Genomic DNA, 26966 nt, shown 5'->3' on the forward strand with positions numbered 1-26966 from the left:
GGCCTGAGTCTTATAGCAAAGAAGCTATTCAGGCTTTACTGCACTGACACACACACACTACACCGGCGTGCCAACTGGCTAGGGCAACACCTCAGCACATGTAGTTACAAAAATACACATACATATATATCCACGGGCTGAAAAGCTCGTGCTGGCATCCTGAGGCACTCTCTGCAAGGAAAACTGGTTTTTTGTAAGCGGCTGCACAAGGAGCATGTTGTTTAGCAATAGCTTCACTCTGTCTCACTCTCAGATCTCAGGATGTCTTCAGTTAGGTCAGAGGAGCCAAAATAGGCCATGTTCCTTTGGATATATGGAGGACAAAAGCATGATTGTGTCTTAGGCACTGAGAGTTCCCACAGTGAGACAACGTGAGCGTAGGTGGGGTCCCGGGAGAAGAGTTAAAGCTCAGTAACTGTTGAGTTTGGCCCATGATACAAACTGAGCTTTTGTCACAGTTGTTATGAGTTATTATCTCCTTTCAAAGACATGTGAACAGTGCAGCTTTTCATTCAGTTTTTGGACAATGTCTTTGATTTATTGTCCCTCCAGCTAATGCTCTAAACCTCACGTGTAAATAGATGTGGAGTTAATCAGCTGTGACGTTGGTGGGCACCACTGGGTGCTAAAACTGAACAGCTCAGGTGTTTCTCCAGGAAGCAGCCACAGGAGTGAAGAATAACCTGCACGTGGCAGAATGACTAGTGATCTGTTTGTGTAGCCGTCTTCAACCGTCAAACGAACCACCAATCCTTCACAGTCACATGCTTGTGGTCACTGCATCGCTGCACAGCTCAGCAGTATTGGTGTGCACTTTTGTGTCGTTTTGAACCTCTCACCTCTTTTTTTGGACATTTTTAAAGACCCATTAGAACCTCTGTTTCTTCCTCCCCAGCTCGCTCTGCGTCTCACTACGTGGCGACCTCCGGCTCCTGCAGAAACAGGTGTTTCGAGCTGGTTGAGTTGGAGCCGCCAAACTGTCGCTGCGACAACCTGTGTAAAACCTACAATGGCTGCTGCTCAGACTTTGACCAGCTCTGCCTACGCACAGGTATGCTTATAAAACTTGACTTTGACACCACTAACAATGTGTTGGTCCTAATTTGTGTTGTCTTGTAATAAAAAACTAATATGTGAGGTAATTATCTCTGATACCTGAGAGTTGTTCCTCCAAGTCTTGGCAATGAAGGGCTAAAAAACATTAAAGTGACGCTGTTCAGCTGAGAGATATTTGCCGGGCTGTCTTTCCCTTGAGCTTGCACCTACGCCTGCAGGTCAGGGTGGAGAGGCCAAACCAAACAGTCACTTATTAAGCTGGAGGAAATGCTCAGAGACCTACTTTTAACATCCATCAGGTGGTCGAGAATTTTGTTCCAACATGTAACACGATGTCCTTCTTGTGTTTCGGAGACTCTGGCGTTTCTCTTTGTGTGTAGATAGGTGAGGCTGTGCTCGCTTTGCAGTCTGCAGGACCTACAGAGCGGCTGGATTGACCGGCAGTTTCAGAGTAATGTGGCTGACCTGCACGCGTCTGAACTCCTTTCAGATTTGGCTCAAACTGAATTTTAGGTTTTGATATTTTACCTAAACATATGAACATGAGACTGTACACATGCATCATCTATGTGACAAAAAGCAGTGACCATCCTGTGTAGCTGCCTGATGGGCAATATTGGGAATATTACTCAAAAAAAGTAATAGATTACAGTGTTTCCTCGGAGGGGGCTCTCTGCACCGGGGCTGTGATCGACCGTGGCTGCTGGGGCTCTGGGGGTCCTCTCACCTGGCTGGGGGGCTCCTTTGCCTCCCTCCTGCTGTGTGCCCGGCCTGGAGGCTGCGGTCTGTGACCGGCTCCCGGTGCAGACGGCTCCCTGTGATAGTGTTTCCTCACTGGGCTCATGTGAACCCAGCCCAATTTTACTCTTTAAGTGTGTGTGTGTGTGGGGGGAGGGGGGGGGGTATGTATCCATGATCGTTTATGTTAATGAGAGTGTGGGGAGTGAGTTGGAGGGTGAGGTGGGCTGCTTTTAACCATGTAAAGCACTTTGTGCTACATTTTTGTATGAAAAGTGCTTTATAAATAAAGATTGATTGACTAATCATCTGGTTAGTAGGTGACCTGCTCCACCTGACCTGACCTGCAGCCACCCCACAGTTCCCTGATATGGTCACCTCAGGCAGACAGCTGGTTCACACCCCTGCACCATTTAAACCTTTGGTTTGTGAGAAGCAGCCAGTCAGAGGACACCTGGCTTCAAGGGGCAGCTGCTAAAGCATCTTACAGTGGACGGTGCACCGACACCCAGTGTGTGATAAAAAAAGGACCAGTTTGAAATTTGAATCACACGAAACGATCTGTTTAAACCAGATCAAAATACACAACAGCCCCCCTTCAAACCACCCATCAGACACATACATGCTACACATGTCAGGTTCCAGCTGACGGCAGCCAGCTACTAAAGTCTGCACAAAGATGTATCTGATAAAGTACATTTAGCTGATTTTAATCTCTGTGGAATTACACACTTCTTGCAAAGTGAGCCAGATCCTGATTACTTTGGCATCTTACTGTATGTTATTCCTACAGTGAAGGTTTCTCTAACCTGCAGACATTTGTTGAACAGTAATGAGTTTGAATTGTTTTCATGTGGATGCCGCCTGCTATAATCAAGCTTACAAATACCCACTTGATATATTTTTGTGAGGCTGACTGCAGAGGTGTGGACTCGAGTCACATGACTTGGACTCGAGTCAGACTCGAGTCATTAATTTTATGACTTTAGACTTGACTTGAAAAAATGTTCTAAGACTTGTGACTTGACTTGGACTTTTACACCAATGACCTGGGACTTGAATTGGACTTGAACCGGTTTACTTTAAAAGACTTGATATTTTACCCCAAATACAAAATTTAACATGCATATTATATAGAGATTGAAAATGTGACGTCATTCACGGGTAGAACCGCAAAGGATTCTGGGAACTCGTGGCAAGCGGTACTAGCGCACGCAGGCTTTCAATTAAAATCAGTCACACAGCGATAAAAAGAAACACAAAAATGTCAAGAAGCTGTTGTATTATTAACTGCAATAGCCGGTCGCATGACAGCCACGGGAAGCCGACGGGTAAAGAGATCGGTTGTTATCGGATTACGTCGTTGAAGAGAAATTGTTCGAGCCATGTTTCCGAAGTAACAAAGACGCGACGGATGGCCTGGATTGCAGCCATTCAAAGGTCAAATATAACGTCCCAGAACCCTCCAGCTCACAGGTTAGTCTGCTCCAAGCATTTACACAAAGGTCAGTCTGCTGTTGTAGTTAATGCGTCATTTTTCTTAATATAGGTTACAAGCAAGTCTGGCGCTGGACAGAAATTGTCGCGCTATGCTCCTTTATTTATTGTGCATAAATAGTGAATTGTCCTGACACAATATTGCGTTTCGCTTCTGTTATTATGGTACACTGACAAAAACATATACTTTTATTCACAGGATAAAACAGGTTTTTTGTATCACTAATTGCCCAGTACGATTACAGCATACAGTATTATTGTCACTGCTACATTTCTGTGATGCTACCAGAAATTATTTCCACTACTAATTAATTATCGTTGAGCTCAAAGGTCCTATTAATAAACGGTTAACGAATGTGTATTTATGAAGACGATTTGTGAGACTGGTAAACTTATGATACGTACGATGGTCTTTCGTTCTACACGGTGCATTTCAAGGTCCTGCACCCATCCGTCGGTAAACTGTACCTGGGCTTGTTGCAGTGACCTGAAGTTACTAAACTTCATGAGTGTATGCACTCACTCCAAGAACCGTATGATTATAAATATGCATATAAATATGCTACGATGAGATAGCTGACTTCATCTAACTAGCAAATGTTGTCCAGGCTACGTTGGTGATACAGTTTTTTTTAATGTGTATGATATTTTTGTCATGCGATTTTAAAGCTGGTCCTACAACCACATCCAAGAATAACATGCAGCTTATCTCAGAACTGTCGGTGAAAATTATTCTTGGAGCTAGGTTTAATTGAGCTGCATTTTAAAGAGGTGCAATTTCACAATTTGTGTATATTTTCTAAGTTCACTATTTTGTCATGTGTTGAGAAAAACACAGATTTTAAAATTACATGGTCTAATATTTACATTTAGCATAACTGCAACATTATTTTTTCGTTGTTTTTTTTTTTTAAAGACTCGAAAGGACTCACTTTTTGATTGAGCGGTTTGTTGCCGCCCCCTCTGCCTTTGCAGTGCTCCCTCTCTCTGTCAACATTTTCCCTCTGCTGCTGGTGGTCTGATTTTATGTCCACTCCTTCAGGCTGGTGGTCTTTGGCTCACCACCGCCTCGCCACCAGTAACCTCCCATTGCCTGAAAGCAATAATTTACTTGTTTTTCTGGTCGCCTGCGTCTTTTTCCTGACTCTGTCAAATCCTTCTTTGGAAGTTTTTCAGCTTGAGGACTGTTCAAACACGGACCCCATCACCATTGTTGCTCACATGCTGCTTCCCACTCAGTCTGCAGCCAAACCGCTGTCACATTAATATCTCAGCTTTCATTTTTCACTGGTTTCACCACTAACCTTCCAGCTAAGCTGTGCACGTAGAAAGCTTTGGCGTTTTAAACCTCAGTGATTCATGTTGAACATAACTGCTATGTTCTTCTTGCACACAGAGGGCGGTTATGAGTGCAGCAGAGATCGGTGCGGGGAGACACGCAATGAACAGCATGCCTGCCACTGCTCTGATGACTGTCTGGCCAGAGGAGACTGTTGTACCAACTACAAGAAGCTGTGCAAAGGTTTGCAACTTTACCTGACCTCCTGACTTCAAATGTTCAGAGGATTTTGTCCATTATTAATTAGTCCGACCATGCGTTGTAATGAGGACATCTCATTTTATTACAAAAGTGCATGTGTATGTGTTACATGTGTAAAGAAATATGAACATAGTATCAGTGTTGTGGATCTGGAAAGCTTTTCAAAGACTGGAATTTAGAAAATACTACATTTGAATTTATTGACACCATGTTTTTATATTGGTGTTGGCCAAAAAAAGCAGGTCATTTATGGTCACAATTACTGGCTTTAAAATCCATACTGGGGCGATTTAACTGGGGCCAGATGCATCTCTCAGGCCCTGTTTCTTTGCTGGGTTTAATTCTGTTTCTTAAGGACATGATGTTGAGAAACTCTTCATCTGCCTCTGTGTCAGTCGCACACCGTGCTGAGATATGCCACGTTTTCACCTTGTTGGTGCAAAAGTACCTTTTTATGCCTGTCAGACTGTGTTATCATAGATCCAACTAAAGAAATGGGAATAAACGGATATCCAAATAACCGCTAACAACAAGATACGATTTAAAACGGGTTCTTTGCCAAGCTGTCTGAGTAGACGCAACAGTGCTTGAGTTTGGTGCCTTTTTATGTTTGAATGAGTCGTAATCAGTGTTGAGTGCTTCAACAAACAAGGAAGTCTGTGTTTTGTAAAGCAAATTTTAAGAAATGAGGAATGACTCATGAGTAAATGGCCTGTATTTGTATAGCGCTTTACTCAGTCCCTAAGGACCCCAAAGCGCTTTACACTACATTCAGTCATTCACCCATTCACACACTGGTGATGGCAGCTACATTGTAGCCACAGCTGCCCTGGGGCGCACTGACATGAGTACTGTGCAAAAGATGAAAGTAGCCCCTGTGGTGTCACCCACTGGTCTGTGGCCTATATTTAGCTTAATGGATGCCAGAAGTGACAAAGTTGGAGCGCTAACTTTGTAAGTCAACTAAAGCTGCATCCCTAAACTGTAAGTGCTCCACACACAAAACCACACACTGTAGCTGCAGGTATTGGTCACCAGATCTCAACCGCCAACCGATCTAGATACAGTGACTCATAGTTATTTATTAGCATAATTATTATGCAAATAATTCCATTAGGCACCCGTACCTCACTGCACTGTTAAGCATTTAGCTGATTTTATGCTCCAACAGTCACTGAGGACAGAAATGTGGAATTTTTCTGTGTATTCCTTTCCTGCTGATTTGGGTAGAAGAAGATGTTGGATTGCAGTGGTTATCCAGCTGTGTATGTATCAGGCTCTCACTCATACATACACAGTGAGAGCTGAGAGTTTACAATAGGTAATACTTTGAACAGTCCATTGAAGGTACGTTGAAGGTGTTAATCCCTCCACGTATACATGATTGATCGTTGTATGAAATAACCAGTCGACAACCATCTGAAAAATGAGTATTCTCTCACTGTTTGATAAGGGATTCCTGGAGGTTGTTCGCTGTCACCAGGTGAAATCAGTTACACCAAAAACCTCTTGGTGACTGCTTTGGTCACTCATGGATAAATAGATAAGACACTTGCTAACTATGAGCTGAGCTGTAGTTAGTCAAGCAAAACCTGAAAAAGTGCAATGCAAATCAGAAACAGGGAGCGTTAGCCTTCAACGTTACATCGCAGCACTGCTGTGAACACATTTCAAAAGGCACAACTTTTACTTTAAAGTCAGTTACTGACTGTCATCCACTCGTTGCTGTCGTCCCAGCCTGAAGCCTGAGCAAAACATTAGCCGACACCATCGTGGTTTTAAAAAAACCAAAACCAAGGTGCAGTCAAACTGTGAAGCTGCTCACTCACTGACTCAACTCCAAAGAAAGCCATGGACTTCCTGTAGACTTCTGTATGACCATATGTGCAACCACGGGAGCGCCCCCTGCTGCTGATTAAAAGAATTTAGTTTAAAGCACTTCTGTAACTTTTAAAACCACGTTAACTGTGTGAAGCAGGCAGGATGGACCGAAATGCAGACGCGCAGACGCACAAAACGAAACTTAATACACAGAGAAACACACGGCCATGAGGGAGATGGCGACGCGGGACCGAGGGAGACCCAGGCTGTGTCCCAATTCAGGGTCTGCAGCCTTAAAGGCCGCATTTTAAGGCCGATTACGTCACAGCGGCGTGCCGAAGGCTGTCCCAATTCGAAGGCTGCTCGAATTGCAGCCGTCAAATGCGTCCTTCATTTCCCTGAATTTTAAGGACGTGGCGGTGTAGACTTCGTGGCCCAACATATCCCAGAATGCATAGCGCGGCGGTGGGTGTGGATAATTTTGCCAACAAAAAACGGCGGATGAGGGGCGCCCGAAGAGTGAACTTTAAGTAAGTACTGACTATTATGTCACTTATTTATGTGCAAATGTTTAATAACGAAGACCATTAAACATTACTGTTGGCCACATGTCGGCAAAGTTTTTTTTTTTTTAATGTAAATGTTTATTATTATTATTTTAGCCACACTTTAAATTTATAAAAGGAGCCCCCACCCCCGCAATAGAAAAATAAAGTTACAATTTTTACACATAAACAAACCGATCTAAGCATACATTTCAAACATTTCTATATTCTCAAAGTAAACAATAAATATATGTAATATTTAGTATTATTGGATGGTTACTTGGTTATTTAAACCACTATAGTTATATACGGAGCCCCGCGGGGGACCGTGTCGGCAAAGTCATGTGACATTAGGGACGTTTGTACTAACTTGGTTTTAAAGCCTTTACTTAAAATATACGCCGTTCAATAGCTGAGCTTAATCTTACAGAGAATGATCAAAGCTCATGTAGAAACAAACAAATGAACAAAAGATGTTCTCCTTCATTTCTGTCAAACACAGCTGTATGAAACGTTTCCAGCTGTTAGTATCATGGTTGCTCGCCAACCTGGGCAGCGCGACGGAGGCTAGACCGTCCCATTTCACAAGCCTCGCACTTCCGGCCTCAGCGGTCTTTGGGTACGCGGCCCTTGAGGACCTTTAAGGCTGCAGACCCTGAATTGGGACGCAGCCACAGAAGGGCAAACACGGGAACAAACCACAGGGGGGACACAGCTGAACATGATCTAACTAACGAGACAGGGGCAAACAAAACTGAACCAGACAGGAAACTATCAAAGTAAAACAGGAAGTACTAAGACTCCGAATAATTCACACAACATGACGCAGGAGGAAAAGAACGCTCAGGGAAACGAGATGGACCAGGGAGATAAGGGGAGGAGACAACGAGGGGGGGGACGCAGAAATAGTTCAGGGAACCGACAGGGCGAGAGAGGGTGAGAGGCATGATGGGCTGGATAAACACACACACACACACACACAGAGGGACGCAGTGGACAGAGACACAAGGGAAACCTAATGGACAAGGACCTAAACAGAGAATATAAAAAACTCAAAACAGACTAAACTAATGAAGCAGAAACATTAACCTTAATACAAAATGACACCAAAACACAAGAAAATCAAAATGACTCAGAATGACAAACTGTGCTATGATACTGATGCTACTGTAAAGGTAAGTTACTCCAGCACTTCACAAATGCTTGCTCTGCCATCTTTTCCCCAGCTGTCCATGACCACAACAGAATATAATCAAGGATACCAGCACATCAGCGAGTTCCTTTATCCTTGAGTTCACTGTTACCGAACAGTTATACCTGGTAGTTACTGGGTAACTAATTTATTTGTGTTTGTTTCTGTGGTTCAGCCTGTTTAAATTTAATGAAGCTAAAGTGCATGAAATTTTAAAAAGTGTAAATAATACTGCATTTAAAATTCTAGGTCCAGTGTTATCAGCTAAATTTATTTTGGATCAAAAGGACTTTGTTAGAGAAAGACTTGAGATTGGTGCTTTGTACATTAATCTCTTTTTCCTTTCAGGGGTCAGCTGATAAATTCATCTATTTAAGATTGTCAATGTCTTTAGATTTACTGGAGGAGAAAAAAATAGTATACAGAGGAAATACTCAAGTAGAAGTACGTTCAAGAATCATGCAGTTTGTGAGAAAATATGACAACCAACCACTGGTTCCCACTTTTCCATACAAGCATAACAAAAGCTCATGTTAATCTCTCATCACGTTCCCTCAGGAGACACCTCGTGGCTGCAGGACGATTGTGAGGAGATCAAGGCTCCTGAATGTCCTGCCGGGTATGTTGAAATCTTAGCAGTAAAGCAACAGGAGGGTAGCGGGTTGAACTTGGTTGAGCAAGTCTGATTTCATGCATTTAAAAAACTTCTTCCATGCACATGCAGGTTTGTGCGTCCGCCGCTCATCATCCTGTCCATGGATGGATTTAGAGCTTCGTATGTGAAGAGAGGGAACACTGTCATCCCTCACATTGAGAAGCTCAGTAAGTTCTGTAAAACATGAGCTTTCGGTTCTGAAACGAGGAGTGAAGAGTTCCCTGTTAGGAAGTGAACGTGACACTGATGAAGCCACGAGCTCTGGCAGGCTGTGCGTCTGCCGTAGTCTAAGAATTTGTTTTGCTGTGTCCTTTTGAGGAACATGTGGAACCCATGCGCCGTACATGAGACCTGTTTACCCCACGAAAACCTTCCCCAATCTCTACTCGCTGGCTACAGTAAGTCATGGCACACTTGTGTTTCTGTGCTACTGGGTTGTTGTGATAAAATATGTCTGTCCCACAGGGTTACATGTTCATTTCAGCAAAGTAAGAAGTGCCACAAGACTGTAGTAACAGAAATCATTTATGAAGTCAACAAATTATTTGTATTTATCTGTGATTAATAATGTAATTGTGTCAAATGGATAAAGCTCTTTGGTGATGTTCTCATGGATCCGGCTGCAGTCTATGAAGATTTCATTTTTTTAGTGCTTTTAAACAGAGCAAAGACTTTTTATCACAACGTTTCCAAACGTCCTGCTTTTATTTTGCATGCTTACATTATTTTACTTGTGCAGTCCAGTCAGTAACATTCGCTTTGGTCTTCGGGAGCTACTTTGTTACCAGGAGCAACGTATGTTTCAAGTCCCTGTTGTGTTGGAAAACAATATAAACCCAGACCCAGTTTTGTCGCTGGCTGCTTGACATTTTCTTTAAAGTCTTCACAAATCCTTCTTTCATCTTGGCTCCTTCCACCTTGACCAGATTACCAGTTCCAGACGCACTGAAGCGATGCTCCCACCACCGTGTTTCACTGTGGAGACGGTGTTCTTTGGCTTGCACGTCTCTCCCTTCTTTCTTCAAACTTCAGCAGCATCTCTGTGACCTCAGTCCTCTAGTTTTGTCGCATCTCACCAAAGAATGCCCTTCCAGCAGGCATAGTCTTTTTCCAGGTTGTTCTTGGCATACTTCAGTCTGGCTTGGGTTTTCCTTGGTCTGCAGCCTCACAGTCAGTTCCTGTTCAGGATCGTCTTCTTTGAGACTGCACTTCCTCACATGGCTAACTCATTCATTAGTGTCTTGTTGCTCCGGGGTCTTTAAACACATCTCTCAGCCTTTGTTTCACCTCCCACCTCTGTCAGGCTTCTTCTGTACTGTCTTTCTCGATGACAGTCCTCACTCCAGCTCGTGACACTTGGAAACTCTGTGCTAACTTTGTACATCCATCTCCTGGTTTGTGAACATCAACAATTCTTTTCTTAAGTCTAAACTAATTTCTTGTTTTTGTTATCCTTGCTCTGTTAAAATGCATTTTCAGACAGATTTTACATTTCAAAGGGGGCAATAATTGTGTCCTGATCATACAGATGTAAGCGACTGCATTTCACTATAGGCGTTAAATTTACAGGCATCCTGTCGATGAGCTGTTTTTGGAGAGGTCTTTGGGTGCAGAGGTATTGTTTTTTGTGCTCTGTGTGATGCCTTTGGAACAACATCACTGCTGAAATTTGAGACCAAGCCTGAGGTTTAGATAAGGCAGGATTTCGAGGCTTCCTCTTATTTAGCGTGAGACAGCAAACATTACTGACCGAAACATAATGGTTTGATTCTGTCCAAGGGGCTTTACCCGGAGTCTCATGGCATCGTTGGAAACTCCATGTATGACCCAGGGTTTGATGCAATCTTCACCCTGAGAGGCCGAGAGAAGCTCAATCACCGCTGGTGGGGAGGACAGCCAGTAAGTACTGCCAGGAAACAGCAAGAGCTTTTCTTTTAGAGTCGACTACACAAGTGGAAGGACAAATCAGTCAGAGCAGAGGCTGGAGTGACTGAAATCAGCTGTAGATTTACTCAAATTTGAGCTAAAGAGTTGATAAGGAGCATTCCAGCACTGTTAGCATATTAAAAAGTAATTGATGTGCGTCAGCAATCTGCTGTACAGGCGTTAGTGTCAGGTGGACTAATAGACGCCGGTGCCTTCACACACTGGGATCACCTTCATGCTGCAGTTTATGAGCTTGGCTTCCTCGCACTCATGTTACTGTTTGTGTTACAGCAGCATCCTAATAATCTGTGTTGGCCTGATAAATACTGAGACCTTTGTTTAGATCTGGATCACAGCGCAAGGACAAGGAGTGAAGGCTGCTACCTTCTTCTGGCCTGTGTAAGTCTGCACACACACACACACACACACGCACGCACACACACACACACACGCACACACACACGCACACACACACACACACGCACACACACACACACACACACACACACACACACACGCACACACGCACACACACACACACGCACACGCACACACACACGCACACACACACACACACACACACGCACGCACACACACACACACACACGCACACACACACACACACACACACACGCACACACACACACGCACACACACACACACACACACACACACACACACGCACACGCACGCACACGCACGCACACACACACGCACACACACACACACGCACACACACACACGCGCACACACACACACACACACACACGCACACACACACACACGCACACACGCACACACACGCACACACACACACACGCACACACACACACACACACACACGCACACACACACACACACACACGCACACACACACACGCACACACACACACACACACACACACACACACGCACACACACACACGCACACACACACACACACACGCACACACACACACACACACACACACACACACACAGTTCTTGGTTGATCAAAGCCGTGGCTGGAATGTCACGACTGCCTTTGGAATATATTCTGTTTGTTGATCCATGTGAAAAGTTACCAGCTGACTTCGGTTCAGCAGTTTTGCTAATTATTTTTCATACTTGATCTGTGTTTGATATGAACGCTGACTGAGGAACCAATGAGCTCTTACCATGTTGAGGCCCTCGGTGCCCGTCCGTCTGTCCTCCTACAGGACCGGTGAGACTTCAGTCTAACTCAGCTTCAGTGATCACCTTGGTTGTCTTCAGTCAAACTGTGACCAAGGTCAACTTCATATTTTGTTTCAGTTTTACAAGAACTGCTAGTCCTCCTACAGTATTGGTCAAATTCGAGTGAAACACGTGCACACAGTGATCACCTCGTGGTTCTTCACTCACTCTGTGCTCATGGATATCTGGAGAAGCACTACATTGCTAATTTTCTAATATCGAAGCTGCTAAACTGCAGCAAACACTAAATCTCTGTATCACTGACATGTAACTGTGTGTGTGATGGTAAGTCTGTTGTGACAAACTGTCCGTGCAGCTCTGGTAGGTCAGAGATCATCCACTCAAAGGCTGATTTTCCAGTTCCATCATTTAAACTATGAAATGTTGTATTGTTGCCTTTAGATGGGACAAACCTCATCAGCCTTCTTGTATGCAAACGAATGGAGATTCTAATGTGTGCTTCATTTTGATAAACCAAATGAAATTATATGTTATCTTTTTCTGTTTGCTTTTACTTCATGGTCCACACTTATTAATTACACTTCTTAAAAGTAACTGCGTGGTTACACTCTTCTTTTGTTTGTAATAATCTGATCTTATTTTTCTTGTGGTTTGCCACCATGTGGCAGTTTTAGTAAATGTTTGGTGAGATGTAACAAAGGCAGATTAATAGTTTCTGGAAAAGGGGAAATATTTGCCCACTTGTCTGTTGGAAACACTTAAACGTGTCCTGGAGTTCTTCTCCAGCCTCCCAATGACATTTCCTATGGGCATTGTATGCCTGTCTATAGCCGCCTACTGTCCCACCCCCTGTACAGCGTAATGGTCAAAGGATTTGCTGGGCGATGCGTGCCAATACCTCCAGCTTCACAACAAAATGTTTTAACCTGCAGTCTTTCTAATGGCCAGTAGGAGGCGACGCCTCGGGTGTAAAAAGGAGTTCGCCTGAACAGGACTCTGTGGCTCCCTCAGTTCTCCTGATCTGTGGCCTTAGTAAACTCTTTCTTGAGTTGATGGTCTGTCAGATCAAGTCTTGATGAGTATAATTATATTTACTCAGTAAATCTCAGTTTTATTACAGTCAAAAATGATTCCTAGCCTTGGCTTCTCAGTCAGACCCAGCAGCCTTTTAGACAACAGTAATGTAGATCATCTGTTTTTAAACCACACTGAAGTTTAACACTGTATGTCCAGCCTGTGATGCAGCTGCAGCGTTCACCAACCAAACAGGAACATCTGTATATAGCTTAAGATGCCATAATTGTGAGTGGCTGTGTTTCAGCTCGTAGAGCAGGTCGTCTAAAGTCTGAATGTCGGTGGATTGATCCCCGTCCAAGGGGAAGCATCATTTGCTGATGCTTCCTATGTGTAGGCTCAGGTAAATGAGCAATGGTGTTGTAGAAGTACCAGCCCGTTTACTGTGTTTAGAGAAAACTGCTCACTTCTGCAACAATAGGACATTTTTGAACTTTTCACCCAGTAAAAAGGTTTGTGTTAAGCTGGGCTTCAGTTCAGGAACAACTAAGAACATTAAGAATGATTCTCTACAGTTCGAGTCATTTAGTGTGTTGTTTGCATCTGTGGGTACCAAATAATACTGAGCTTGTGTCGCGCTGTCCTTACCTGCTCAGTGAAAGTCTGCAGAGTTTAAGTAAACATGCTTAGCGTTAATGTGTGTAAGTGACCTCAGAGCTGTCCAGGACTGCAGAATGTGGCTGTTCATGCTCCCTCGGGCTGTTGCATTACACCTACAACTCAGAGGAGCCCACATTTATCAGCAAAGCAGGCTTTTACAGAACAGGGGGTACATCTCTGCAGAGAGATGGCAGTGGGCTGTTTTTATAGCAATTAGTGCAAATGGGCCTGTTTACACTGCGCAGGATTCCTCTGTGAAGCCGGGTCGCAGACGTGCCACTCTGTAGAGCCGTGGGGGCCAAAGACTGGTTTACATTGCTTTTCTTGCACTTGGCAGTGACAGAGCTGTGTGAGAAAGAGGCAGGAGAGTGCATATGAGATTTCTGTGTGCTTGAGAAAGCCTTCTTTATACAACCTATTTCATAGTTTGATGATTTAGCAGCAACGCTATGGGCCCTGGGATAGTAACAGGGACCAGGGATTGTCTGGCTGCCTGTTTCAAAGTCTGTGTTGGGTTCAGCTTTTTGGGAGGTCCTCAAACTAACCACGGGCACAGAAAACGAGTGGGAGTGCACCAAAAACCCAGTGGGAGGTGTGAGGGACAGAACTGAAAATGTTAGCATCGACAAAAATACAGGAAGGCAGCAGACAGGGAGAGAAATGCCTGCTGTAAAGTGTTACAACTGTGCGACCACAGGTTGCTGTTCCCCCACACTCACACCCACTCCCACCGTGTGTCACACATCCGGGCTTCGTCTCAGACCTGATAGCTGACAGCTGTGGACTCTATGACAGCCAGCAGCTTGGTCGGTGCATTAGATGCTGAGACACACTTTGCCCTTCTCTAAAATACAGGCTGTAATGTTAGTCACCTCAAAGCACTTTATACTGCAATGTAAAGACCCCACAGTATTAAAGAGAGAACCCAGACAATTAGACAGCCCCTTATGAGCAGCACTTGGTGACAGCAGGAAGGTAAAACTCCCTTTTGACAGGAAGAAACCTCTGGCAGGCTCAGGCAGAGGCAGCCATCTGCCATGACCGGTTTGGAGGGGAAAGAGTAGCATATAGAGATCGAGCACAAAACACAAGCTACAGGGAAGAGAAGGCGAAAGTCAATAATGCGAAACAGAGCAAGACTGTACATGCGTGAGGAGTGGCATATTAACATGTCGGTATGTTGCTCTTGACACCATAAATTGTGCTGTGTAGCTGTGTTCAAATACTCTACTGATCCATATATGGCATAACCCTGCCTGCTGGTATGAAGCTGGCTCTCCTGAGGGTAAGAATTCAGTGCGCTTCAGAGGAAAAGTTCACCTGAGTTTGGAAATCAACAATTAAGCACAGCTCATGTTAGAGCTCTTACTATAAGGACAGATCTCACCATTAGTTGTTGGGTGGAGGCTCTGTGAACCCACTGCGAGTACACGAGCACAGCGAGACTTTGAGACTAAGAAACAAAGAAAAGGACAGCCTGATACGTTCACACAGCGCCCCATCTGGTTTCAGCTCAGCGAGACTGAGATTTTCACAGGACAATGAGGCAAAGCGTACAGATCTTTGTAAGCAGAGTGATGGAGTTCAGCATCTTCTAGCATGTGTGACAGACCTGTACCATAAATGGCTTGGAGCTCGACTCCAGCGAACAGCGAGCAGGTGAGGGAGCTGCTCCAGGTGATGAGCCAGCTGGAGACTGTGCAGACATCGTAGATCGTAGTCTTCAGTTTGTGTGTGTGTGTGTGTGTGTGTGTGTGTGTGTGTGTGTGTGTGTGTGTGTGTGTGTGTGTGTGTGTGTGTGTGTGTGTGTGTGTGTGTGTGTGTGTGTGTGTTCCAGTGCCATCCCTTTGGAGAGGAGGATACTGACTATGCTGCAGTGGCTTCACCTCCCTGAAGGAGAAAGGTGAGCTGTATGTTTGATTGTGTTACATCTTCTTACCTTCCTTTTCATTTTCTTTGACATTTGGAACTGCTTGTTCCCTCTTTAATTAATCGAGACAGAGAAAGTGACACTGATGTAAAGTAGAATAGCTCCATGCAGTGGATACGTACCACAGCGTACCACAGCGGGACCCTCAGTTCATCGAATGTCCAAAACAAACCGTTTTAGCTCCTTTGAGTCCTTTAAATGAGCTTTCTTCTGATTGGCTGCCACTTGTGCATAAGAGTTCTCTGATGTACATCTGAGGGATATCTGCTCTTGCTGACATCATAAAGTGCCAAGTGTGGAAAGCTTTTCAAGCAGTCTGAAACCGGGGCTTTCAGCTCACGGGTTTCATGGTTTGTTTAGCTCCTCCCCAAACTTGAAATTTGCCTGGATACCTTTAAAGGATGACAGGATGACTTCACTCTCTTCTTGCCATTTTCTTTTCTTTTCCTTGCCAGTTTGCCTCACTTTGTTACAACCTAAATTAAGTAATAAGAGCTACAGTTACAGATTTTGACCAAAAAGCCTGTGACCTTAAAGAAGGAAACATCTACGCAAACATCGTTATTATCAGCCAACGTTAATATAATGTTCTAGCACTTTAAGCTCAAACTAAGTGTGGAAACAATCGTTTTTCATTTAAATAAAAGTTGGAGTCATTTCTCCATTCAGTGCTCATTTCTGTTGCTCTGCTTAACGAGCTGGTGAGTAATGCTGGCTGAAGGTGAGTTTGCCTGATAGCTAAAAATGAAAAAACAACAAGTTTTAACATCACCTAAATAACATAGCAGTCGGTGGCATTGGTTATATCTGTTTGTTGTCAGTATCCGGCCAATAACAGTATATTAAATAGTTGTTTTTTGGGTTATTTCTTTGCTAATTGTTACCTGTTAAACAGCTCAGGAGAAGGGTGTGCAGTAAAACCTATTTTTCTATGTGAGATATTCACCATGTTGGCAGCTGGATCACAAGAGTCCAAACCAGCCTCTGGAAACTTTATTTCTTGATGTTACTTCCACTAGAAGTCGACTTTGACTCACCTTTTGTTGCAGGCCTTATGTTTACGCCATGCACTCTGAGCAGCCGGACATATACGCACACAAAACGGGGCCCATGAGCACTGATGTAAGTACTCTGTATCTGCACAAACGTCTTGTGGCATGTTTGTGGAAAGCATGCAGTAAAGGAACATCCAAAATGTTTGTTTGGAGGATGACTCGCTCTGTGTGCTCTAGCTGAACATCTCTCTGAGGATGGTTGACAAAATTATTGGCCAGCTCATGGATGGACTCAAGCAGATGAAACTGCACCGCTGTGTCAACATCGTCCTGGTCGGGGATCACGGTACGGACACACACACACCAGCACAGGTGTGTGCGGAGGTATTACATGCTTGAGGACTGCAGGCATGTTCAGCATGCACAGCAGCATCTGTGAAGCAGAAGCTTATACAGAATAACATTGCTTCATTCCAGTTGCGTGACTACCAGTGACTAAGACACAGGGCTAACGGTGGAACACAGATTAAATACGCACAGGGAAGGTCAAGTGAACGCAGGTGATACACATTAAAACAGTTAATGTAATCACCTGAGACAGATAACCAGCCGAAGATCTGAACTCTTCAGGAATCATTCACATTAGTTCTTGTGAGGAAATGAAATAACAGTGGACACTTTTGCCTTCTGCTTGCTGTGTGTAAGCCACAGTGAACGAGCAGTACATGCTGTATTCAGATTGAAAGGAGGAGTGGGGTGAAGTTGCTCATCAACTGCAGACCAGCAGCTTAAATAGCGCAGCCTATACAAGTGGAAGAAGTGATTGTATGTTCCTCTCCTGCATTTGTAATTTTGATCACTTGAAATGAACAGTCTCTAATTTTTATGTTAGTTTACAAAACTTACAAACTCAGCAGGGGTCAAAACATTATTTCGCTCACAGCTAATTAGACGTGTAGAGGACATTAAAAGCCGTCAGCTGATGGGACCTAGCAATTACATCAGCTGATCTTAACCTTTCACTCTGACCAACACACTAAAGTTTCCCACATTAAATGTTATATCACGTAGCTACAGCTGAGATATGTATGGTGACAATAATAAGCAGGGCAGGTAAGTTTCCACCAGGTTTACTTACAATCTTTAGTCCAGTGATTAGAAACCGGACCCAAACTGGAATGAGCTGTTGGAGCACGAACTTGGTTTTTGGCTTCAGCTGCTCACATTCCCACATGTTCACAGGTATGGAAGAGGCCCACTGCGATCGCACCGAGTTCCTCAGTAACTATATGACCAGCGTTGATGACATCATCCTCGTCCCTGGGTCCGTAGGCAGAATACGCTCCAGACAGCCCAACAACAGGAAATGTAAGAAGTCAAGTTGGCGTCTTTGTTGTGTTTCTTTTCACTCTTATTCTCACTTTTGTTCAGCAAACATGAAAAAATAACTGTGGTTGAGAAATAAGTGTCTCATGTGATCTCACTGGGAGTGTACGCAGTCTCTCTTAGTGAATAAGTCAGTAAAGTTTATTTAGAAAGTACTCTGCACAGGCTAGGAGTCACAAAGTGCTGAACATCAAAGTAGAAAAAATAAAGATGAAAATGACGGTAACATCCAGTCGAGACACAGAAAAAAAGTAAAAGGTGGTTAAGTAAGAAGTTCCAATCAGTCCAAGTCTCAACAAAGAGCCTGTTGAAACAGGGAGGTTTAGATCTGCTTCGAAGGACAGAGTCAGCTAATCTGAGCTGTCACAGGATCCACAGTCTTAGTGCCACAGACTGCAGAGAGCCTGTGATCAAACAGTGCGAGCAGCAGTTTGTGTAGTGGGCAGCCTTGAGCCGTTCAGTGCGTCATATGTAAGTACAAGAATTTTATAATGAATCTTCAGGGAGCCGATGTAAAGGATATAAAATAGGAGTGATGCAGGTTTGCTACTAGAATGGCTGCAGCTTTTAATATTGCTCAGAAACGTGCAAGAAATGATTTATCTGGGCAGGTCAACAGGACATCACAGTAATCTAAGCACGATGACACAAATGCAAGAATTATTTTCTCCAGTTCAGCCGCGGAGACCATGTGTCGTAGTTTAGAAATGTTCCTTAAAAGAAGGAAATGGGATCGAGAGAAAGATTTTAGCCACAGAGGAATAAAAGAAGAAGCAAGATGAATGATTTCACGATACAGCAGAGCTGTAATCATGGTCTCAGCTGTGTTTACATTTAGAATGAGGTCAGTGCTAAAGCTCCGGTCACGTATCCAGGTTAAACGATGGAGTAGGGTGCACAGCCTGCCCAACTGGTGACGGTTAAAGACATATAGAGCTGAATGCCAGCTTACAATATATATCTCCTAAAGTGACAGTTGTAAATACATTGAATTAGGTTGAGAGCTAAAGGAAGAATGCAGAAAGAAAATAACAATGGGCCCAGAATTGAAGCTTTAGGTTAGAGAGGCAGTGTTACGGTGCACACTGAACGCGACAGACGCGACCAGAGCGTCAGGTTTACATGTAAAGTCAATGGAGGAGCGCGATGAAGCGCGACTGGGGGTCCCGCGAAAAGCAGATTTGCGTCGCGAAAACGAGCAAGTAGCACGACTGACGCGTTTGAAGTGCGAATAGAAATACGCGCGGCAGTTTGTGTGGTGCATTTTGTTCATTCACGCGTATCGCATCTACCGCGAATCTGAACTCCAGCTTCAAGTCGCACTGCGACAACCAATCAGGAGCCTGGTGACGTGATGCTCTGACCTAGTTCAAAGTGGCGGGCCCAGCCAAAGCCATTAACAATATGGAGGAAAGGCTCATCAACGCCGTAGCAAATCACCCGGAGCTGTACGACACCAGCTGCTTTCTCCACCGAGAAGTTTAATATTATTTCAAATAACGTTTTGTAATGACTAATGTCTCAGTTCTACTACACAGCAAATACTGGCACACAACTTGAAACATGTAGAATTGATTTCATATCATACTAATGAAAAAATAAACTACTATATAGGAACATAGTGGAGACCGATTATTTAAGAGAATAAAGAGAGGTTAGTTTATTTTGGAGGCAAGCTCCATTTATTAAGAAAACTTTAAAAAGGCAGGAACGCTCTTTAGAGGTTTGTGAGTGGCTCAGAGCCGTTGTGGGGACGTCACTGGGACTTCAAATGAGCATATATTAGCACAGATATCAATAAAGGACTACCGTGTTAAACACACCGCAGGCAGATGAACAGGCGCTCTGCAGGTGGGATTGAATGCCTGTAGTTGGTGTTTAGGCGGCGATGCTGGGACCGACGCGGGACAGCAGCTCCTCAAACTGGGCGAGTGAAAGACAGTGGTACCGCTGAAAGCGGTCGTCATCCAGACGCAGCTCCTGGAGCTCACCAAACTGCTCACGCCTCTGGAGGACCTGATGGACCCAGGTATGGCGAGGACGTCCTTTACGCCGCTGCTCTCCACAGTAAATAGAGAAGGGAGACTCTCTCTTCAAACGATCAACAGCTGCCATCTTGCAAACATACCGTCTGGCACTACTTCCTCCCACATTTCCGCTTCACGCGCATGAAAATTGCATATTTTGAAGCGCGACCAATTCGTGTTGGTCAATGTGCACGCGACCAGCTAGGGATGTCTATCATGTTCGGTGTGAACGCACCGTTAGGGGTTCAAGAAGGCCCCTGCACCTCCTGAAGCTCCGTTGTTCCACAAAAGGAAAAAACAACCTCTGTCCCCACTGCTGTTCTGCATAGGCCTGAACCCCTTCAGTGAGATGATTAACAAGACTGGCTACGGATACCGACTACGGAACGGAGCAGTTGTCAGCCACCTCCTGTACATGGATGACATCAAGCTGTATGCCAAGAGTGAACGAGACATCGATTCACTGATCCACACTACCAGGCTATACAGCAATGACATTGGAATGTCGTTCGGACTGGAGAAGTGTAGTCGGATGGTAACAAAGAGAGGGAAGGTAGTCAGAACTGAGGGGATTGAACTACCAGAAGGCAACATTGCAGACATAGAGGACAGTTACAAGTACTTGGGGATCCCGCAGGCAAATGGGAACCATGAAGAGGCCGCTAGAAAGGCTGCAACCACCAAGTACCTGCAGAGGGTCAGGCAAGTCCTGAGGAGTCAGCTGAACGGTAAGAACAAGATCCGGGCCATCAACACGTACGCCCTGCCCGTGATCAGGTACCCTGCTGGGGTAATAGGCTGGCCAAAGGAGGAGATAGAAGCCACTGACATAAAGACAAGAAAGCTCCTTACCATGCATGGAGGGTTTCACCCCAAGTCCAGCACCCCGAGTCTGTACGCTAAGCGGAAGGAAGGGGGCCGGGGACTGGTGAGTGTCAGCACCACAGTCCAGGATGAGACAAGGAACATCCAAGAATACATTGGGAAGATGGCCCCAACTGACCGAGTGCTCAGTGAATACCTCAGGCAGCAGAAACCCAAGAAAGAGGAGGGAGACGAGGAACCATCATGGAAGGACAGGGCCCTGCACGGTATGTACCACCGGCAGATAGAGGAGGTGGCTGATATCCAGAAATCCTACCAGTGGCTGGACAAAGCTGGACTGAAAGACAGCACAGAGGCACTAATCATGGCAGCACAAGAACAAGCTCTGAGCACAAGATCCATAGAGGCTGGGGTCTATCACACCAGGCAAGACCCCAGGTGCAGGCTGTGTAAAGATGCCCCAGAGACAATCCAGCACATAACAGCAGGGTGCAAGATGCTAGCAGGCAAGGCATACATGGAACGCCATAACCAAGTGGCCGGCATAGTGTACAGGAACATCTGTGCCGAGTATAACCTGGAAGTCCCGAGGTCAAAATGGGAGATGCCCCCAAGGGTGGTGGAGAATGACCGAGCTAAGATCCTGTGGGACTTCCAGATACAGACGGACAAAATGGTGGTGGCTAACCAACCGGACATAGTGGTGGTAGACAAACAGAAGAAGACGGCCGTAGTGATCGATGTAGTGGTTCCGAATGACAGCAACATCAGGAAGAAGGAACACGAGAAGCTGGAGAAATACCAAGGGCTCAGAGAAGAGCTCGAGAGGATGTGGAGGGTGAAGGTAACGGTGGTCCCCGTGGTAATCGGAGCACTAGGTGCGGTGACTCCCAAGCTAGGCGAGTGGCTCCAGCAGATCCCGGGAACAACATCGAAGATCTCTGTCCAGAAGAGCGCAGTCCTGGGAACAGCTAAGATACTGCGCAGGACCCTCAAGCTCCCAGGCCTCTGGTAGAGGACCCGAGCTTGAAGGATAAACCGCCCGCAGGGGCGCGCTGGGTGTTTTTTTTATTTTTTTATTTTATTTTTATTAATTTGTGCATTTGTTTTTTTCTAGCAGTGTTTTAATAGTTCTGACTGCTGAGTTAAAATGAGCACTTGTTGCTTTTCCCATTTACTGCTTGTTGTTGCTTACTTTTGCTTACTTTGCTTACTTGCTTTGTTTTAGTTTGTCAGGACCATCTTTCCTTATAGTGCTAGCAAACATTCACAGTGACACTTTAATTACCAGGCTTGTAAAAGGCCTTTGAATCTAATGGGCTAATTTTTCACTCGGCCTCATTGGATCTGTGAGGAGTTCTCCTTACTGATGTCGGTCGTCTCTACAGCAGACTGGTGTTGACACTATGAGCCTGCACATTGCAAACAAATGTTTGCGTTTGCAATCTCATCTTATGCATTCTTTTTACTCCTCGTTGGAAGAATGGAAGTTTTCACAAACCAAGATCAAAACGTCCAGTCTGCTGTAAAAATCATAATAAAAAGACACGTTTTTACATGTGACATAAATAACACTACTTCTTGTTGTTCGTCGCCATCAGCACAGGAAAAGGAGTGGACTCAAAAACAACTTTACGTCCAACGACTTTGTGACAGAAGGAGTCAGTTCGTTGCCATCGGGGCGCAGCAGTTTCGCCTAAGAGTGCAAAGGATGCGCTGGCTTGAGATCCACATTGGAAAGCATGATGAAAAGACTCAGTGTCTTAGAAGCACGCCCTCCTGAGAGTGCTGCCAGACGTCAGTTTGGAACAGGCAGAGGCTCATCTCCAACACCCAGAGAGGACCCACTTCTCCTCCCCTCATCTACAGCTCCGGTGCCACTGTGCCAGTTCCAAGAGTAGACGGATGGCTTTTTCTCCCAGTCACGTCTCTATCTCCTTCACTTATCATTCCTTATCTACAGCTTCACCCGTCCAACATCTGACACTCGCCTGCCAGTTAAAGGAACGAAAGAGACTTCGATGATATTTGGAGTAAATCAAAACTGAACCGGAGTGAAGCCCGAGTGAAAACAGGAGTTACCGTGTGTACAGCTGAGGTTTCCCAGTCTGCCTGAACAGAGGCACAAAATCCAGAACCAAACAAATGAAAGACTTAGGAGTCCCAGTAAATGCATACTGTCACATTTAAAGGCTAGATAACGCTGTATTTAGTCATTTCTACAGTTTATGGAGTTTTCATAGTTCATAGTTTTGTATTCTCACCAACTTTGTGAACACAGTAACTCAAGAAAGAAGTCACGTAGGATTTTCAAAACGATACCATAGGCGCGTCTACTTGGAGGCTGAGGGGTAGCGCTGGTCACCACCAGTATTTTTAAATAAAGCCTTTGTATCCAAATAATGTCTCTGCATTTGGTTTATTATGTGATTTTCCCAAAAAAGGAATTCTCTTCAATATTTACTGGCAGAGTGACGGTGACACCGGGCAGCAGGAGCAACAAGTTAGAGAGCAGGCTTGTATATGTGCATGAAAAGGCTCCATGTTAATGCTAATGATGTGTTTGCTCTCACATGTCGTCCCCGTACCTTCCTGTGTTTGAACAGTGGACTCTGCATAGAAATTAAAACGGCCCAACTCCAGTCAGCTACAGTTGTTACTCGTCTGTGGAGTTTAAGCATCAGAATAAGAGTTTTATTATGGAGTCATAATGTTGAATTGTGTTAATGACAGTTACAGGTGTATATAGATATAACATAAATCTTTCCCATCCTACCCCGATTCTGGCTGTCTGTATCAGTGTCAGAGCTTAAAGAGATGGGGGGTTTGTAGGCAGACACACACCTTGGATGGGTCGGAGTCTGACACAGTATGCCCTTAAAATGATTATTATTACTTTGCAATGCTTTTCACTTCTGTTCATTGTTGTTTTTCAGATGACCCCAAAGCTGTTGTGGCCAATCTAACGGTAAGTGCTGTTTTTAAGATAATATAGGACCATGTAAGCTGTGTGGAGACAGAAAAGCATGTGCAGTGTTGTAAAAGAAAAAAATGATGCAAAGAAAGAAACATGAAATAGACGTGTCAGTCAGCTCTCTGCTCGTGTTGTTTTCTTGTAGTGTAAGAAAGCAGACCAGCACTTCAAAGCGTACTTGAAGCAGCACCTGCCAAAGAGACTGCACTACGCCAACAATCAACGCATTGAGGATGTCCATCTCCTGGTGGACAGGAAGTGGCACATTGCCAGGTACAAGAGGAACACTTAAACATGAAATACTCATACAGTACACACGAGGCAAACTTGAACACTCTAAGAGGAAGATTGTTTTTCCTGACTCTTATCCTGAAAACACAACTGGATCAATTTGACATACGCAGCTTGTTTTAGGCTGATGGACATTTTTTAATGAGAATATAATGAGCAGCAAAAATCTACGTAATGTCATAAAACGCTGTGTGAGACATGGCAGGATCCAAAACTCACAAACAGCTTTACTGCTGGATTCACTAAATACTGGGACCACAGAACACACAGCAGCAGCAATGAGGGAGACACAGACGGTATGCAGAGAGGTCAGACCTGGGGAACAAGATCTAACTCACAAGACAGGGACAAGCTGCACAGGACAGGAGACGGTCAAAGCAAAGCAGCAAGTATCACGAGGAGTTTAATAAAAGAGCAGTTAATATTTTAGAATAAAACCTACAGAGCATCAGATAAAATGGTTGATAAATCTTGTTTGATCGGACATCTTTAGGCTAGATATGGGATGAGAACTGTGTCCGTCCTCCCGTGGGCAGATACCGTCTCACATGACGCCCCACCTGACAAAGGACACGTGGAACTTCAGCTCAGGGTTTAAATCCGACTTGATCAGTTCTCTCAGTTGAGTCAGGGCACACAGTAATCACATACTCACTACAGAACTGTGAGGATGAATCTCCCTCAGCCTGCGTGGAAATCATGAAGAAGGTCCTCCTCAAAACTATTTCTTTGTCAGATGTCATCCAGGTGATAGTTTGGCAGAAATCCTTCTTCACGGTTTTAATGCTTATTTCTCACAGTGGTTATAGGTTGTAGAGCAGATAAAACAAAATGTTATTACCCATAGATTGTATATAAATGGATCCACATGAGGACAAATTATTAGTGCCTCTATTAAATTTAAAGTGTGTATCAAAAAAGTCCCATTTTACAAAAGAGCAACAGATTTTTAACAAAGCATTATTAGACATATGTTTTCTTTTGAAAGCATGAATTATTTCTATTCACACACAATAACAGAATTATTTCAGGAAAAGATGGCCAGGCTGGTTATTATTAGCCACTTGGAAAAACAGAGCTGTGCAATGATGTGCTTTATAAGACTCAGCTTGTAAAATCAAGTTGAGGGTCATCTATCAATTTACACACAGTATATAAAAATCTGCAAGTGTTTGAGCCGTCACCTGTGAAAGCATCATGACACAAACCAAGGAAAAATATTTAGAGTCGGGAAAAAGAAATTGTTGATCACTAAGCAGAAGATGGAGATACAGAGTTATCACAAGTGTCAAGAACTGGAGTAAGAAGTATCATCAAGCCACACAATACAGAACGAGCCTGATAGAGGTAAGAAGCAAAGATTTCAACGAGGTGTCCGATGACCCCAGAACAACTGCCACGACACTCGGCATTGACTTAGCCAAGTCAGGAATTGTAGTCTCATAGGAGACCGTCACTGGAATCCTGAGCAGGAATGGACTGTGAGGTTGCAGAGTAAGCAAAACTGCAGAAGAGACACCATCAAGCCAGGCTGAAGTGTGCCCTGAAGAACCTGGAAAAAGATTATGCATATTGGAAGCATGTCCTTTGGTCAGATGAGACAATACTAGAGCTCTTTGGCCACAGAAATGTTGCTTGTGTTTGGAGAAAGTAGGGAGTACAACTATAGAGCACCGTCCCCACAGTGAAATATGATGGTGGGAGTATTATGCTGTGGAGATGCTTTAATGTTTTCTGGATTGGGAATCTGGTCAAGGTAAAAGGAATCATAAAGAAAGTAATCTGGGTCCTCATGTTAAAGAACTCTAGATCTCCAGAAGACCAAAGTGAATGTTAATGACTGACCTGCACAAAGCCCTCGAATCCCACTGAGAATCCCACAGTGGGGTGAACTGAACACCAACAGGACCATGCCAGAAGACCATCAAATCTGGAGGAGCTTGAGAGATTCTCCTAAGACGAATGGGCTGGAGTGACAGCAGGCCTTTATCAAGCAAGAAGGATACACAACCGACTCGGGAGGGGCTGTTAGTTTTTTGTGAAATAACTGTTTCTGTGTGCAAAGCGAGATCATCTAAGCATCCAAAATAAAACTAAAATGTTTATTTGGTCCATATTATGGTAAAAAAGGATATTTAAACATGGCATGCTTTAGTGGTGCAGGTCCAGGTAACACAGGTGGGCAGTTAAATGGTTAAATGACAACAGAGTGAAAAGAATAGTTGACCAGTGAGATGCTACAGATGCTGTTTTGTGCAGTTATGAATATTCGTGGTGATTAAGGACTTATCTTTTGTGGCTTGCGTGCAGGTTTGAAAACCACATGTCTGAAAGATTGTGAGAATATCAACCTAGGCACAAGTAGTTAAGGTGTGTAGTGGATCTGGCTGCCAGTAACTGGAGAGAGACCAAGTAAAATCAAGCAGCCTGCTTACTTTAAAGGAGTTTTCATTTAGTTTGAATTTGCTGCTCCTGCTATCCAAAAAGCTGCTCTAACGTCGCGTACAGTTGGTGTTGATGTGGCGTTTTCAGCCCACCCAGCGCCGAGGCTTTTACTGCACATCTTGGATCACTTAAAAACACATTTTATGCCAACGTGCGCTGCTATCAACGCATCATTAACACATGCGGTGCTGAAAAGCTGTACGATGTGGCGTCCCGAATCACACGCACACGGTAAAGAAAAAAAAACACGCTTGCATTTTTCAAAAGAGCAGC

At 44.3% G+C, this 26966-nt stretch overlaps 1 protein-coding gene across 4 annotated transcripts in view; it reads left to right on the top strand.

Annotated features, from left to right (window-relative positions):
* enpp2 (ectonucleotide pyrophosphatase/phosphodiesterase 2) overlaps window positions 1–26966 on the top strand; it is a 75539-nt gene that overhangs the window by 23302 nt on the left and 25271 nt on the right. For 3 of the 4 annotated variants that reach the window (XM_085366106.1, XM_085366107.1, XM_085366109.1), the window contains exons 3-15: window positions 896–1051; window positions 4688–4813; window positions 8948–9008; window positions 9114–9211; window positions 9363–9442; window positions 10824–10943; window positions 11314–11369; window positions 15658–15723; window positions 16800–16872; window positions 16983–17091; window positions 17988–18113; window positions 23920–23951; window positions 24103–24230. In XM_085366106.1, coding sequence (XP_085222232.1) covers window positions 896–1051; window positions 4688–4813; window positions 8948–9008; window positions 9114–9211; window positions 9363–9442; window positions 10824–10943; window positions 11314–11369; window positions 15658–15723; window positions 16800–16872; window positions 16983–17091; window positions 17988–18113; window positions 23920–23951; window positions 24103–24230 — 1231 coding nt within the window. The remainder of the gene's footprint in view (window positions 1–895; window positions 1052–4687; window positions 4814–8947; window positions 9009–9113; window positions 9212–9362; window positions 9443–10823; window positions 10944–11313; window positions 11370–15657; window positions 15724–16799; window positions 16873–16982; window positions 17092–17987; window positions 18114–23919; window positions 23952–24102; window positions 24231–26966) is intronic. The other variant, XM_085366108.1, reaches the window with a different exon arrangement.

This window comes from Diplotaxodon limnothrissa, linkage group LG11 (assembly GCF_057381915.1).
Source record: "Diplotaxodon limnothrissa isolate DT_005_m linkage group LG11, D_limnothrissa_male_GT1.1, whole genome shotgun sequence".
NCBI lineage: Eukaryota > Metazoa > Chordata > Actinopteri > Cichliformes > Cichlidae > Diplotaxodon > Diplotaxodon limnothrissa.